General features: G+C 51.6%; 1 protein-coding gene across 12 annotated transcripts in view; it reads left to right on the top strand.

Annotated features, from left to right (window-relative positions):
- Positions 1–4,904, top strand: part of TMEM229B (transmembrane protein 229B) — a 38,613-nt gene extending 33,709 nt beyond the window's left edge. For 10 of the 12 annotated variants that reach the window (XM_036071175.2, XM_036071169.2, XM_036071168.2 and 7 more), the window contains one exon: positions 1,236–4,904. In XM_036071175.2, the coding sequence (XP_035927068.1) occupies positions 1,236–1,752 (517 nt within the window). In that variant the 3' untranslated portion in view covers positions 1,753–4,904. Of the gene's footprint in view, positions 1–1,232 lie in introns of all 12 variants that reach the window. The other 2 variants (XM_036071180.2, XM_078053828.1) reach the window with 1 other exon arrangement.
- The last annotated feature ends 9,801 nt before the right edge of the window (positions 4,905–14,705 follow it).

The following is a 14,705-nucleotide window of genomic DNA, read 5'->3' as shown; positions in this document are numbered from 1 at the left end:
AAACCAGAAAATAACAAGTGCTGACAAGGATGTGGAGAAATTGGAAGTCTTGTGCCTTGCTGGTGGGAATGTAAAATGGTGCGGCTGCTGTGGAAAACAGCAAGGCTGTTCCTCGGAAAACAAACATGGAATCACCATGTGATCCAACAGTTCTACTCCTGGATATAAATCCAAAAGAATGGAAAGCAGAGACTAGAACAGATACTTGTACACCCATGTTCATAGCAGCAGTGTTCACAATAGCCAAAAGGTAGAAACAAACATTCATGGACAGATGGATAAAGCAAATGTGATACAGATAGATAAATGGATCAATCACAAAGGAATGAATATTATTCAGCCTTAAAAAGTGAAGGATATTCTGACACAGGCTACAACATGAATGAACCTTGCAGGCACTGTGCTCAGTGAAAGAAGCCAGTCACCAAAGGACAAATACTGTGTGATTCCACTTATGAGGTAACTAAGAGTAGTCACATTCAGAGAGACGGAAAGTCGAATGGGGGTTGCCATGGGCTGGGGAGGAGGTGGGGAGGTAGTGTTTAATGGGTATGGAATTTCAGTTTGGGATGATGAAAAAGTTTTGGAGATGGACGGTGGGGACAGTTGCACAATAGTGTGAATGTACTTAATGCCACTGAACTATACACTTAAAAATGGCTAACATGGTAAATGTTAGTATATGTTAACACACACACACACACACACACACACGACAAATGTGATAGGTTGCTTAGAAAGATGAGTGAGGTGGAGTTGTCTGAGAAGAAGTGGAGGAAGGGACGGTGACCCCAGTGGATGGGCCTGATGAGAAATCAGCTGGCAGCCTAGAAATGGAGGTGACTGGTGGGTCAGGACAGCCAACTCTTCCATTCGACCACAGATAATCCATAAAAAGTCTAGGCTGTGTAGGAGACCCCTCCTTCCAAGTAGCGTTTGAGTAGAGTTGGTCAGAGGAAGCCAGTGGGACTTTGAAGTTTCTTCCCTTCCTTTCTCATGCCCACCTGGCTAAGGTAAGGAAGAGGGAATAAAGTAATGAACAGGAAATAGGGTCAAGAATAGGACCGGTCACCCAAGAGAGCGGCAGAGGCAGGTTTGGAATCCCCTGGAGCCCGGCCCCGGCAGAGACTTGGGCTGGGCATGGGAGGCCAGGAGGAGGGGCCCCCTCCCTCCCTCCCTCACCCCTCCCTCCCTCCCTCACCCCTCCCTCACCTGTCTCCTCTGTGTCCCAGCAGCCGGCTCGGCAGCATGGCGTCCGCCGAGCCCCTGACGGCGCTGTCCCGCTGGTACCTCTATGCCATCCACGGCTACTTCTGCGAGGTGATGTTCACGGCGGCCTGGGAGTTCGTGCTGAACTTTAACTGGAAGTTCCCGGGGGTCACGAGCGTGTGGGCGCTCTTCATCTACGGCACCTCCATCCTCATCGTGGAGCGCATGTATCTGCGCCTGCGGGGCCGCTGCCCGCTGCTTTTGCGCTGCCTCATCTACACGCTCTGGACCTACCTATGGGAGTTCACCACCGGCCTCATCCTGCGCCAGTTCAATGCCTGCCCCTGGGACTACTCCCAGTTCGACTTTGACTTCATGGGCCTCATCACCCTGGAGTACGCCGTGCCCTGGTTCTGCGGGTCCCTCATCATGGAGAAGTTCATCATCCGCAACACCCTCCGCCTCCGCTTTGACAAGGACGCCGAGCCCGGGGAGCCCAGTGGCCCCCTGGCCCTGGCCAACGGCCACGTCAAGACAGACTGAATGGGGCTGGTGGGTGGGGCCCGGGGCTCTCTCATGGACCCGGTGGACAGAGGTACCAAGCTGGTGGGGTTACATCTTCTGAACAGCACAAGCCCTGGCCGGGGACCGGCCTCAGCCCCCTAGGGCCCACACATACGCGACGCCCCCCTCACCCCAGCACCCTCCGCTGGGGGCGGGGCCGGGGCGGGGCCAGGTGTGGGGGGGCGGGGGTGCAGGTAGCAGAGGGACTCTGGGAAGGGTCTGTGGATCTCTGCTCGGCTCGGAGGCTGGCGGTCGGAGGCCTGTGGCTAAGCAGCGGCTGGACGCCCCCCCCCCCCGGGTGATTTTGGAAGCAGCAGGCCCTGTCCTGGCTAAGGGGCTCTGAGAACAGGGCAGAAGGTGGGAGGCGAGGCCTGAGGAGGCTTTGGGCTGCTGCGTGGCTTCCTCCCTCTCACCTGGTTTAGGTGGGCTTTGGCTGGTTCTATTAGGCAAAATTCAGGTGCTTGCTTGCAACCAATACCTCCCCGGGGGCCTGCTGAGCTGCAGCCTAAGGAGAGACTGGGCAGCTGGGAGGCTGCTTGGCGGCAGCGCTGGTGTGCAAGGGCTGGAGGCCTTCCCCTGGCTCCTCTCCCCTCCCCCAGGGCTCTGCCGCTCCCTTGGCCTTCAGGGGGCCCCCCGGTGCTGGATTCCCACCAACCTTGGGCTTTTGGAGGTTTCAATCCCTGTGTGTTCGGTGGCGTTTCCCCCTTTTCTCTCTTATTTTCAAGGCCTTTACCACTAGCAGCCCCTTTCTCCATGTCAGTCACCACACCTGCCCCCTTCCCCAACGCCCTGGCCAACACAGCAGCTGCCAGAGATGGACCCTGAGACGGACCCTGCCCACCCTCTTGCGGCCTTTCCCCCACTCTGTCTGCTGTCTGATGACTGGGAAGTCCCCCTTTCACACCTCCCCACCTGTCTGGCGGGCTGTGGCAGTGCCCCCTCCCCATAGTGGCCCAGCTGAAATGGGATGATACCCTCCCCAACACAGTCAGGCCAAGATGCACCCCCTCAGATCCACAGTGGGGACCTAGAGACAAATCAGTTTAGTGGAGTTGCGGGGGCAAGGGGAGAAAGCATTCGGTTTCTTTTCAAGCCAGTCAGAGTCAATAGAGCTTTCTAGGGGATGGAGGGGCCGGCATCCAGTGTTGGAGACCCATGGAGGATGAGTGAGAGAGAAAAAGAAAACAGCCTTTCAGCTTTGGGAGGGTCTTTGGAGCATCCTTAGTGGGAAGGGATCAGCTGGTCCAGCCATAGCCCCAGGCCCTGCAGCAAAACCCCCTCAGGGCTACCCCCATCCCACCCCTCCCAAGCAAGGCTCACCCTTTGAGCTTACTCCTTAAACAGTATTGACCCTGCCATGTTCACGGGCCTTGTCATCTTGGTTGCCCCCCCTCCTCTGTGATGGGTCCATTGCTGGCAGTGGACAGGTGAAATCCTCACTCCAGCCCACTTCTGGCTCTGCCCCCACTCCTCAGAGTGCAGCCTATGCCATGGTACGTGGTCTCATCTTGACCACACTAGGACTCTTAGATAGAAATTAGCCTTTCCCTTTTTATAGATCATTAAAAAATGATAATACCACCTGTGGCGAGAAGCTCCTCTTCCTTGCTGTGCTGCTCCACCTAGACTGCAGATAGCACCAGCCAGGACGTGAGCCAGGGCTGATTGGCTGGGGATGCGCAGGACTGGGAGAAAGGCTAGGAGACTCTGCCTTTGACAGGGTTGCTTTGTGCAGTTGACCCTGGCCAGGACAGGATGAAGGGCATTTCCCAGCCTCTGTGTCCTGGCCAGGCTCCTCAAATCCAGGCATGAACTACATTCTGCAGGGGCCAGACCTACCTTCAATTTTACTGTGGCCCCAATTCCAGGGCTTTGGGGCCTCCAGGGATTCGGGTTTCCATCTACAGGTGGAAGGGATTCCAGAGGAAAAATATTGTCTGGATTCTCTGTCCCCTCTGGGAAATTATTTCCTTGGCCCTGTCCTCAAACTCTGTGATATCTGTTTTCTGGACCCCAACCCCTTCCAGGCCCCTCATGTGGGCCCCTAGACGACACCACCCGCCTTTGACCTCTCCTCCCATGACCGAATCTGTGGTCAGCTTGTTGATGTCTGCCAGCATATGGCCTCCATGATTCTCAGCCAGAGCAAGCCCCTCTATGGCCCATCAGGTCTGGCCACTCCAGATGTTGCCCCATGGGCATTCCCTGGCACCATCTTTTCTCTGGGCCCTACAGACTCCCAAGGACGGGAGGTCCTGCAGTGAACCTGCCTGCCTGATACATGCAGAGTGCTGTTTTTCTGCTTCATCCAGGTGCCCCATGGCTCTTTCTGTCCCTCATAGGGCACAGAGTCCCCAGCAAAGGGAGGCAACAATACAGGGCTTGAGCTCAGGGTCTGCAGGCTCAGAATTCACCAGGGGTAGCCCAGACTTCAACACTTGCTTCTTTGGGTATCTTCAGGGCCCTCATCCCTTAGTGCCCGGGCACCCTAGCTCTGCCAAGCCTTGGGGGTGCTGGCAGGAAGAGTCTGCTGACTGTGAACCTCTGGTGTCCTGGATCTCTCTCCACTGGACATGGCAGCATTTCTGAGTCACTTATGGATGGCCATATGCTGCCCTGCATGGTTGAACCGCTTCTGAGGTCTGCTAGGCATCCTGTCCCTTGTGCCCTGTCCCCTCTGTTGCCAGTGAGTCACAATGGCCTGTGCTTATCTACAGCAATAATACATAGGGAGTGCCCATGAAATCCTCTTGTCCTAGTCCCTCACTCTCTGCGTGGGTCTCCTTGGGGAGGCAGTGCTGAGTGGGTCAGTTCCTGAGAACCTGCATTTATGAAGCTCTGGGCCGTGCAGACATCATTATGGGGAGTGCAGAAAGGAGAGATGCCCGGCCCCCGAGCTATGGCTAAGGCAGGGAGGGTACCTTCCACCCTGAGGCCACCCCAGACCCGGAGGAGCTGCAGGTCCCGGCACTCCCACTTCGAAGTGGGCGGGACTGTCTCCCAACTGCAGCAGCTCTTCAGGACACGTGACTGGTTTGTGCGCCCATCGCCTGCTCTGTCTCCATCGGTCTCTTTGTCTCTTCCTTTTCACATTCGTGCACATCAAATATACTGGTGTTTGTGTTCCAGGACTGGCTCTGATCCATCTCTGTTTCTTCTATTTTGGAGCCCCTTTCCTAGGGGCTGCTGGAGGCCAAGCCCTTCACACTGTGTCATGCTGCTGACCTAAACCAAGAGGACTGTTGGGTGGAGCCACCCCGTGGGGAGGGCAGGTGGTACTCCCTGACAGTCCTTTTCACCGTCTCTGCTCTGACCATCTCAGTAACCAGAATTCTCCACCTAACCCCCCACTCCTCACCACTAGCTTGATCTGGTCCACAATCTTGCTTTGGTCCTAGGCTGCAAAGCCAACGGGGAGGCCTGGGCAGCTATCCAGATTGGCTGCATGGGCTCCGGAGATGAGCTCCTCTAGAAACAGACCAACCATGACCTGGGGTGTCTCACGAGCCAAGAGGGGCCAGGGGAGGAGGCTGAGGATTCTCTAGAGAGCTGAGCCACCAGAGCCCCTTACTTTTCATTATATCAAAAGTGATGCTTTGAAGAAACAGCTCTGCACTCCTCCCTGGCAACTCTTCATTCCCTGAGAGGTGCATTTGGAGGAAATAATCCCTCCCTACTTTGTGTGCCTCTGCTCTGTCTACTGTCCCTCGTCCTCCTCTCCCCCCACCATGCTCCTGCCTACTATCCTACTTCCAGAAAGAGAACGTAGGGTTCAGAAATTGTTCAGTCAGTTCAACTAAACCCAAATGGCTTGGTCTCTGCTGCTACAGCCACTGGTCTTCTGGATGGAGCAGGCAGTGTGCTTTCTGAGTCATTGGGAAGGGCCCTCTGCCTCCCCCACTCCCTTGAAGGTATTCATTTTGTTGACTGAAACCTTTTCCCCTTATAAAAACAAGCAAGCATAAAGCCCTGACAGCCATTTACATGTTAGTATAAACAAATATATAAGGTTATTGCCTTAGAGCAGGTTTTTAGAGAAAGAGGCAAGCATCATGAAACAGGGTCTACCTTATGGAGCTTCAGAGAAAGGCAAGAGGTAGGGCTCAGAGCAAGAAGTCTGAGGGGACCCAAGACCCTTCTTAACTGGCCAGCTCCGTCTGTCCTCAAGAGTACAGTTTGCTTTCTTGATACTTTCCTTCTTCACCTCCTCTGCCCACCCTCATTCGATCCAAAGGGACCTTCTGATGACACTGCCTTGAGGCAAGTGCCCCAGGAGAGCTAATGCCAAGGACCTTGGCCGCATCTTCTGACATTTGCCCAGCCTTCACAAGAGCCTAATCTTTAATTAATAACAATGAGTGAATGACCATAACCTTGCCTTTCCTTCTGGGGTGCCCATCTCAGAAGGGTAGCTTGGTCCCCACCCCACCCCCCTGGTGCAACTGGGAATGGCTAGAGGCCCTGTGTTTGGTGAGCAGGGAAACAGGTACAGGGAGAGGGAGTAACTGATCACACTGCAAGGTAGAGGGACTTATCTTAGTAATTCTAACAACAGCTGCGGCTCTTAACCACTGTCAGCACCGAGACTAGTACTGACGACTGGGACTGCAACTGGGCACAGCACTGAGCGTGTGATGCACGATCTCAAATGTTCTCCCACTTGAGGTGGGTACTGTTACTCGCCTTTTTAACAGAGGAACTCTGGTGGGAACCAGTCCGCAACATGGATTTACCACATTTCTCTGCAAATCACTTTTTTGTTTCAGGGCAAGAAGATGACCCTTTGGGGAGAATTTGTGAAGAGTCAGGTGCCCCTTCCTACTTTGATGAGATTCTGGGCATCATTAGAGTCCAGCCCATCTGAATGTTATTCAAAGGGAAATTAATCTTTAGGAGGGAGAAAGCAGGGGGTGGGGTGGGGGAGTTTGGGTTATGAGGAAGGAGGTATAGGATGCCATCTTAGCCAAGACCTAAAAAAAAAAAAATAGGCACAAGGACTCCTCCTATGGAGGGAGGGTTGTAACATTTTGGCCTCCGGCAGCCCTGGGTTTAGGATTGACATCTTCTTCCCCTCCCACACATGGCTTTATTTTTGCCCTTGGCCTTTCCTCTTTGATTCTATTTCTTTCTCTTAAGATGAAGCCTGAGCCCCTAGCTGTTGGCACTCTCAAAGGGTTTGAAACGACCAGATGAAATCTTTCTCCTTCCGAAAACTCAGGTGCCCCTGAGAATTGGCCTGTCTCATTCAAATTCTTATGGGACACCTCAGTGAGCCAGGTGTCGTTATGGGGGTGCTTATAGCTAGATGGGGAGAAAGACACTGAATGGGCACTCCCAGAGATAATTATGTGATTGCAATGTTAACTGGCCCTCCAAAAAGAAACTTCTAACAGAGGAAGCTGGCTCTTCTACAGAGATAGGTGAGGATTCCCCAGGGAGGAAGGGAGGACACACACACACCCAGCCACCCCCCCACCCCCCCACACACAGTGCAGACCTTCAGGTCAAATGCTGGTGTTTTCAGAGGTGGGCTGGCTGCTCGCTGTCTGGAACTGTGGATGTTGGCTGTGCCTAGATGGGTAGAGTGCAGAAGAAAGCCAGCACACGGTGGGTACGTTAAGAAACGCTTAATGAAAGAAGCCTGACAGTGTGTCGGCCCCAGTAATCCCACCCTAAAGACCAGACTGACCGTTCCAGAGCCCCACAGGCCCCTTTGGGAACCGGAAGCTACAAATCCTATTTGAACAATGACCATCCCTGCCGCATCTGTGCTCACCCCCATTGAGCAACTCACTGTCCTACCCCCTTCTGCCAAACCATTAGTCTCCACAGAGCCTTGCCAGCTTCGCTCTCAGAGTCTCTGGAGCTTGGCCCAAGACCCAGCTCCACCGACTTGTCCATTGCTTCATTCTGGTGATACATTTCTCCGTGTGGGCAAAGATGTCCTTTCAGTGCCAAGCGCTACAGAGGAGGTCCACGGAGAGGCTGGTCTGGCTCTGTGCTTCTGTCACAGCTCTACCTTCCACACAGCAAGGAAGCTTTCTGATTTATGAGGGTCCACCCGTGGGGAAGGGTCCTGAGGCTAAATCTTAGTCTGAGTACGGAGTTGTATTAGTTTCCTAGGCTGCTGTGACAGATTACCATAAACTGGGTGGCTTAAAACAACACAGACTTATTCTCTCACGGTTCAGAAGTCAGAAGTCTAAAATTGAGGTGTCAACAGGGCTTTCCCTCTGGAGACTCTAGGGGAGAATCTTTCTTCGCCTCTTCCACCTTCGGGTGGCTATCGGCGTGCCTTGGGCTTCCCAGGCTTGTGGAGGCCCCACGCCAGTTTCTGGCCACAGGGCCTGCTCCTCTCCTGTCCTGCCTCTTCTAAGGACACTTGTCATTGGCTCTAGGGCCTCTCTCGGTGATCCAGGATGATCTCATCTCAAGACCCTTAGCTCAATACATCTGCAAAGACTCTTTTTCCAAATAAGGTCACATTCACATGGTTCTAGGGGTTTGAATGTGACTAAATCCTTTTTTAGGGGGTGGGAGGGGCACCATTCAACCTCCTATAGGGATTAAGGCGGGGAGATTTCTACTGAAGCCCTTGCCTCCTGTACTGATCAAGAGCAAGAGCTGGAAGAAGTATAGTGTGGGGTAATCTGCGAGAGAACTCAAGGATTGAAGTTGAGAATGGAGCTCTTCAGCCCAAAACACATCCAGCTGCTGTGGTTTTTCAGTTTAGATGCAGATCTGACCATTTCCCCCACTACTCCATACTCTTTAATGATCTCCCATTATCTTTAGTATCCAGCTCTCTGCCTCCTGCAGGCTTATACAACCCTCTGTGGTTTGGCCTCATTCCTCACCTCCCCCTCAGTCCTGCACAAATCTGGAAAGAACAGCGTGTCATTTCTCCGAAGCCCCTGCTCCTGCCCCGGTGCCGCTCTCTCTGGAACACTCCCACTGCTCTCGCAGCCGGCAGCATGCTCTCCATCCACCGCAGCAGCTCTCGTTCAGGCCAACTCCGGGTGGAGCTGTTTCCCTGGAAACTCTCCGTGTGACAGCCCACCAGGGGCAGCGGCTACGTTCTTCCGTTCTTCCCCTGCTGTCGATGCGGCGGGTTTCATGTGTCTGTCCAGCCTACTGGGCACCCGGTCCTGCGCCAGGCCCCCGGCACAGCAGCGAACAAGGCAGACTCATCTCTGCCCTCCCCGTGTGATGCCTTCCCCTGCATTACGGGGCACCAAGAACCCTGATGGGCTGATGGAGGGAAAAAGGAATGAACTGGAGTTAGGGGTCGGCAACTATTTCTATGTCTGATCTAGCCAGGAGAGGGGGTGAAGTGGGAAGTGGGGTGAAGAGCAGCCTCCAGGGAGAAAGGAAGCCAGGTGCTGAGGCTGGGAACGCAGAGAGAGCAGGGTCCCGGAGGGTCTGCATTAGCTTCCAGGGGTGAACAATGGAGTTCATGGGAAGCCGGGCCTGGATCATGAAATGTCTTGTAAACCAAGGCAGGGAGAGACAGATGATAAACAAGAGAATAACAGGTTGTAATACATTGAAAGAGAAGGGTAGGCAAATGAACAGGCAGCTGCTTTAGACTGGGCAGCCCTGAGAGGTCTTTGGGAAGAGATGATACCTAGCCTGAAATGGATAATGAGGAGGGTCAGCCTGTGAAGATGGGGAAGACGTCATGCAGAGGAGACTGCTAGTATGAAGGCCCAAAGGTGGGAATGAGTTCAGATAGTCCAAGGAAAAGATAAAAGGCCACTGTGGCTGGTGCTTGGTGAGGAAGGGGTTAAGGCGTACAGGATGGGGACAGGGGTCAGAATGTGGAGGCCCCTGAAGCCTTGTGGGGGGGAAGGGGACGGGGAAGAAACATGGAGAGAGTTCTTAAGGATGGAGAATTGTGGGACCTGGCCCAGTTCCCCACTCTCCCACCCCCGCCCGGGGAACCCCTCCTGAAGGACAGGACCAGGCAGGGGAGGACTGTAGGCAGAGCCTGGGGTCCCTCATACCCTTATACCCTTAGCATGTGTCCTGTCCTCCTAGAGGCTGGGGCATGGATTGGGTTAGCATGACTGAAAGATGGGTCTGTTTGGTTTCTGCCAACCCATCTCTCTACCTGTTACATAAGCATTCCTGCCCTGGCAAACATGGCACCAGGCTGGATCCTGCAGAGCTCTACAAGCTAAACTTCTCTCTCTCTCTCTCTCTCTCTCTCTCTCTCTCTCTCTCTCTCCCACACACACACCTCACCTCACCTCACCTTACCTCACCTTGCCATCTCTGACCTTTGTGAGATGGGCCTGCAGGGGCCCTCCTGAAGGTACCTGGATGCTCAGGCCGCCATCTCTCCCACAGACCTTGGAGTCTCCAGGGTCTGGCGGTATCGGGACACCCCAGAGCAGGGCAATGCTGGGGAACCAACACAGGAGTGGAATCAGACAGACTTAAGTCTAACCTTGGCTCTGCCACTTATTATCTGTAGGACTTTTGAGGAGACACTGAGCCCCTCTGAGATTTAGCTCAGTGGATGTAGTCCAAATTTAGTCGGTTTAGTTTAATTCACTGGGAACACCGTCTAGCCTCCCCGCTAAGACTGAGTGTAGAAGCAACTGAGTTGAAGGCTTGCAGCAACCCGAGAGAACATTAGCTTCTAGTTCAGTGCAGCAAACATTTTTAAATTAGATATTAGGCATTCCTGTTATTAAAAGTTTTGTGGGGGGGGGGGTGGGCACCTGAGTGGCTCAATCAGTGAAGCGTCTGACTCTTGATCTCGGCTCAGGTCATGATCTCAGGGTCGTGAGATCGAGCCCCACGGCAGGCTCAGTGGGGAGTCTGCTTGGGATTCTTTCTCTCCCTCTCCCTCTGCCCCTCCCCCTGTTTGCGCACGCTCTCTCTCCCTAAAATAAATAAATCAATAAATCTTTAAAAATAAAAAATAAAAAAATAAAAGATTTTGGGCATTGCCCCTAGGGGATTTTTCACTGGTCAACTCTGGCCCACCATGCTCCTGGTCATAGGGTGTCCAGCCATCCTGGTTTGCCTGGACTAAGGGGTTTCCTAGGATATGGGACTTTCTGTGCCCAAACTGGGAAAGTCTTGCACAAACCGGAGCCAATTGGTAACCCTAACTGGTGGGAGTTTAAAACATTCCACCATTTGGGTTTCTTTTGTTTTCTCAGCATGTTCTTTGGCCTTTCCTTCAACTCCTTGAGGTGCTCCTCACAGTGTTGCAATGAATTCCTTTTTGGTTAGTCAGTTGATTCTGTTGCTTGTAACCAACCCCTCCCCTATGCTCTGTGCAGGAGTGAGAATCTTCTGCAGGTGGACAATCCGGATTCCCGCTACACACCTGACTTCTTTAAAACATCTGTCACCTGCGATCGGATCTTTAGCCCCTCCTCCTTCCTAAACTTCACGAGATGCTGCTCATGCCTTGAACTAGTACCCCCTGCCTAGTTCCCACCCCGCCTCCAGGAGACCTTGCCTGTTACGGCCCACGCTTGGCACCGCTGCACTGGTTTTGAGTCTCAGGTTGACTGCTGAACCCTGGAGGAAGCTCTGACCTGGGAGCACCCCAACCTAAGCCCTTCCCTCATAAACGGTAAGGCACCCGGAAAAGCAGATGACCTTTCAAATTTTATATGTACCCCAGGATTCAGTTCTAATCCAACTGGGATTGATCTGATTTCGGAGCTGTCCTTTTCTGCAGTGGGGTCCCCAGTAGTTCTTTAGACAGTCTGCCAACCACCTCGGGGCGGACAGTCAAGGACATCCAGTGCCCACCACCTCCCCCGCTTGTCCGCAGGCAGCGCCCTGAGACACTCTTTCCTTGTCTGGACCTCTTCGATACCAAAAAAGCAAGCCTCTTCCTTGGATCGCTTTAGAAATGAAAATGCAATGACATTAGGTGTGATTTTGCTGACTTTCACTCAATCTGTTCCCCAGGGTCTTAGGCCTGCTGACCAGCAGGACCAGATGGCGCCTTTTGCAGGAATATCTCCTCATTTCCGCCTTTGTGTAGGCCCTGAACATCCTAAGAAACAACTTGTTTTCCTCTTCTGATGGACATATCTGTGCATCAGATGTATTTTTCATATATTTTTCCTTTCTATGACTCTGCTGAAGGCACTTGGCAGCCAATCCTAGTTCACATTTCACATCCTTGAGATGACCTTGTTGCACAGAAGGAAGAAGGCGAGGGGAAGGGAGAGGAAGGGAAGGGGAAGGACCAGGAAATGGAAGGAGCCAGATTGCTTTACGTTCATAACTCTGTTTTGCCACCAGCCCCTTTCTCGGTCTTTCTGGAATGTGGCCTTCTACACTCCATGTTGCCCTGAGAACTTTCTGATTGTCGAATGAAAGACGCAACATCCCAGGCTTTGAAATCATTAGACCTGAGTTTGAATCCCAGGTCCCTGACTTACGTGTGTTATGTAACCTGTTTAAGCCTCAGTTTCTTCATCTACAAATGGTGCTAATACGTGTCGAAACCTCCAGAGCTGTGGAGATCAGATGAGACAATGTTTGACAAGTGCTTGGCATACACTCGGTGTCAGATATGAGGAGAAATATTCTCCTTTGTTAGTTTCACAAGTCAAATGCAAGCAGATGTCACTCCAGCAAGCGTTTCTGGACTCCTGCTGATATGGTCATGGTGGCCAAAATCATGGGCTTTGAATGCTTCTGATCTGAACTGGCCCACTTGTTTTTAATAGGGAGGCCAATTACTTCATCTCTAGACACACAAGTTTTCTCATCTGTAAAATGGGAATGATAAAACCTATTCTATAGGATTATTGTGAAGGTTAAGTTAAATAAAATAATGTGTCTAACATGCTTAGTACAGGTCCATGATTCCTTATTCAAAACCCATGGGATTTTGCAAAGCATTTTGGATTTCAGAAAAATAGTAACATTTATATGCTGTATATTTTGTAGCTTCTGGGCCAGGAGTGAGTCAGTACCTCATAGTTGAACACATTAGTACTTCTACATGGAAATCTAGAATGTCATATTAAGTGGGGGTAAATAAAAACTCTAAATGGCCTTAAAATCCTTACCTGTGAGACAGACAGGGCAAGTATAAAATTCCCACTTGACAGATAACAAACTAAAGATCAGGATAGTGAACTGTTCAAGATCACATTGTTCAGGGGCACCTGGGTGGCTCAGTGGGTCAAGTGTCTGCCTTCAACTCAGGTCATGATCCCAGGGTCCTGGGATCGAGGCATACGTTGGGCTCTCTGCTCAGCAGGAAGCCTGCTTCTCCCTTTCCCACTCCCCCTGCTTGTGCGCGCTCTCTCTAATAAAAAATTAAATCTTAAAAAAAAAGAATCACATTGTCCATAGTTGACAGCATGAGGATTCCTAGGTCATCTGAATCCTAGGGACTCTCCCCATTACAGCACACAATGTGACAGACTCGACCCTACAACCATTCTCTTTGCTTAATGAACTTTAACCCTTGCTCCCCACACACAAAGGGCGACTAAATAGTCAAGTTTCCTTCTCATCTTTCTAAAGGTATGTATGTATATTTCTACATTTTTTTCATATTCTGCCTTTTTTGCTTTGGTACCCGGTACACATTTCTCTGTGTGATATCATCACTTTTTTTTTTTTTTAAGATTTTATTTATTTATTTGACAGAGAGAGAGACAGCGAGAGAGGGAACACAAGCAGGGGGAGCGAGAGAGGGAGAAGCAGGCTCCCCGCTGAACAGGGAGCCCAACACGGGACTCGATCCCAGGACCCTGAGATCATGAACCAAGCCAAAGGCAAGCGATTAACCGACACCCAGGCGCCCCACATATCATCACTTTTAAAAACTATAGATCTCCCAGAATCTTAATATAACCCAGATAGCTTAGCTATTCCCCTATCACTGAGTATTTGCATGTTTCCAATTTTACGCTGTTCTAAAATAATGCACAGCCACTCACTTTAAACTTTGCCTTGGGGATGAACAAGCACATGGATCTGAAAACACCTGTCCCCTGAGCCCCTGGCTTGCTGGCAGCCTTTGGGAGATTGTATTTCCAGGCACTTCAACTATGTATTTGTTGTTCCCAATCAGCTAATCAATTAGGGTTTATTGAGTGTCTGTGCAGGGAACAGGGTGCTCTTTGGTGCTGGAGGAAGCACAGAAGCAGAAGCATAGACACGTGAGATTCTCTGATATATGTGTGTATGTGTAACCAAGCAGGTGTTTCAGCTTCAAACCAAGTTGGGTTTGCATCCAGCCAGTGAGGTCTTCTAAGCAGAACTGGTCAAGATGGTCACCAAGTGTGACATTAGTGATGAATAGCAAGACCTTCAAATAGATCTCTGATCTACCCTCCTGCCTGTCCAGGGTGTTGGTTCTGTTCAGGAAGAAGATGCTAAAAATGAAAGAGTAAGGAAAACAAGGTCAGGGGCTCCATGAAGCCTTCCCTAATTCATCAAGTTTTACTTTCAGATTCTAATGGTGAGGGTGAGCCATTACAAATCAAAATAAGGTACCAATTCCCTGACTCCCCTTGGTGGGGCTCAGCAAAGGGATAAATAAGACCTGGTTGCTGGTTTTGCCTTGCTTCCCCTTAAGCAAATTACTTAACCTCTCTCTGCCTCTCTTGCCCATCCATCAAATGGGAACAACAGTAATGCTCTCACGGGATTCACAGGACTATAACGAGGATTGCTTGAGATCCTGACAAGTGCTTTAGAAAGAAGAGAACATTGCCCACATAATCTGAGGGAGGCTGGGGACCACATCCCATTCAAGCACCCAGCACAGTGTGGGTCTGGCACGCAGTAGGAGCCCAATAAACATTTGGGGAGTGTACAAGGGAATTGGCAGAAGTTACCATGAGCCCATAAAGGCGGAGAACCACACATCATTCCATCAACTCAGAGCCTGAGGAGGCAGCTCCCTCCACTCCAGCCGCACCCCCATA

The sequence above is a fragment of the Halichoerus grypus genome, chromosome 8, assembly GCF_964656455.1.
Source record: "Halichoerus grypus chromosome 8, mHalGry1.hap1.1, whole genome shotgun sequence".
Lineage (NCBI taxonomy): Eukaryota > Metazoa > Chordata > Mammalia > Carnivora > Phocidae > Halichoerus > Halichoerus grypus.
This window is presented reverse-complemented; position numbering and strand designations above follow the sequence as displayed.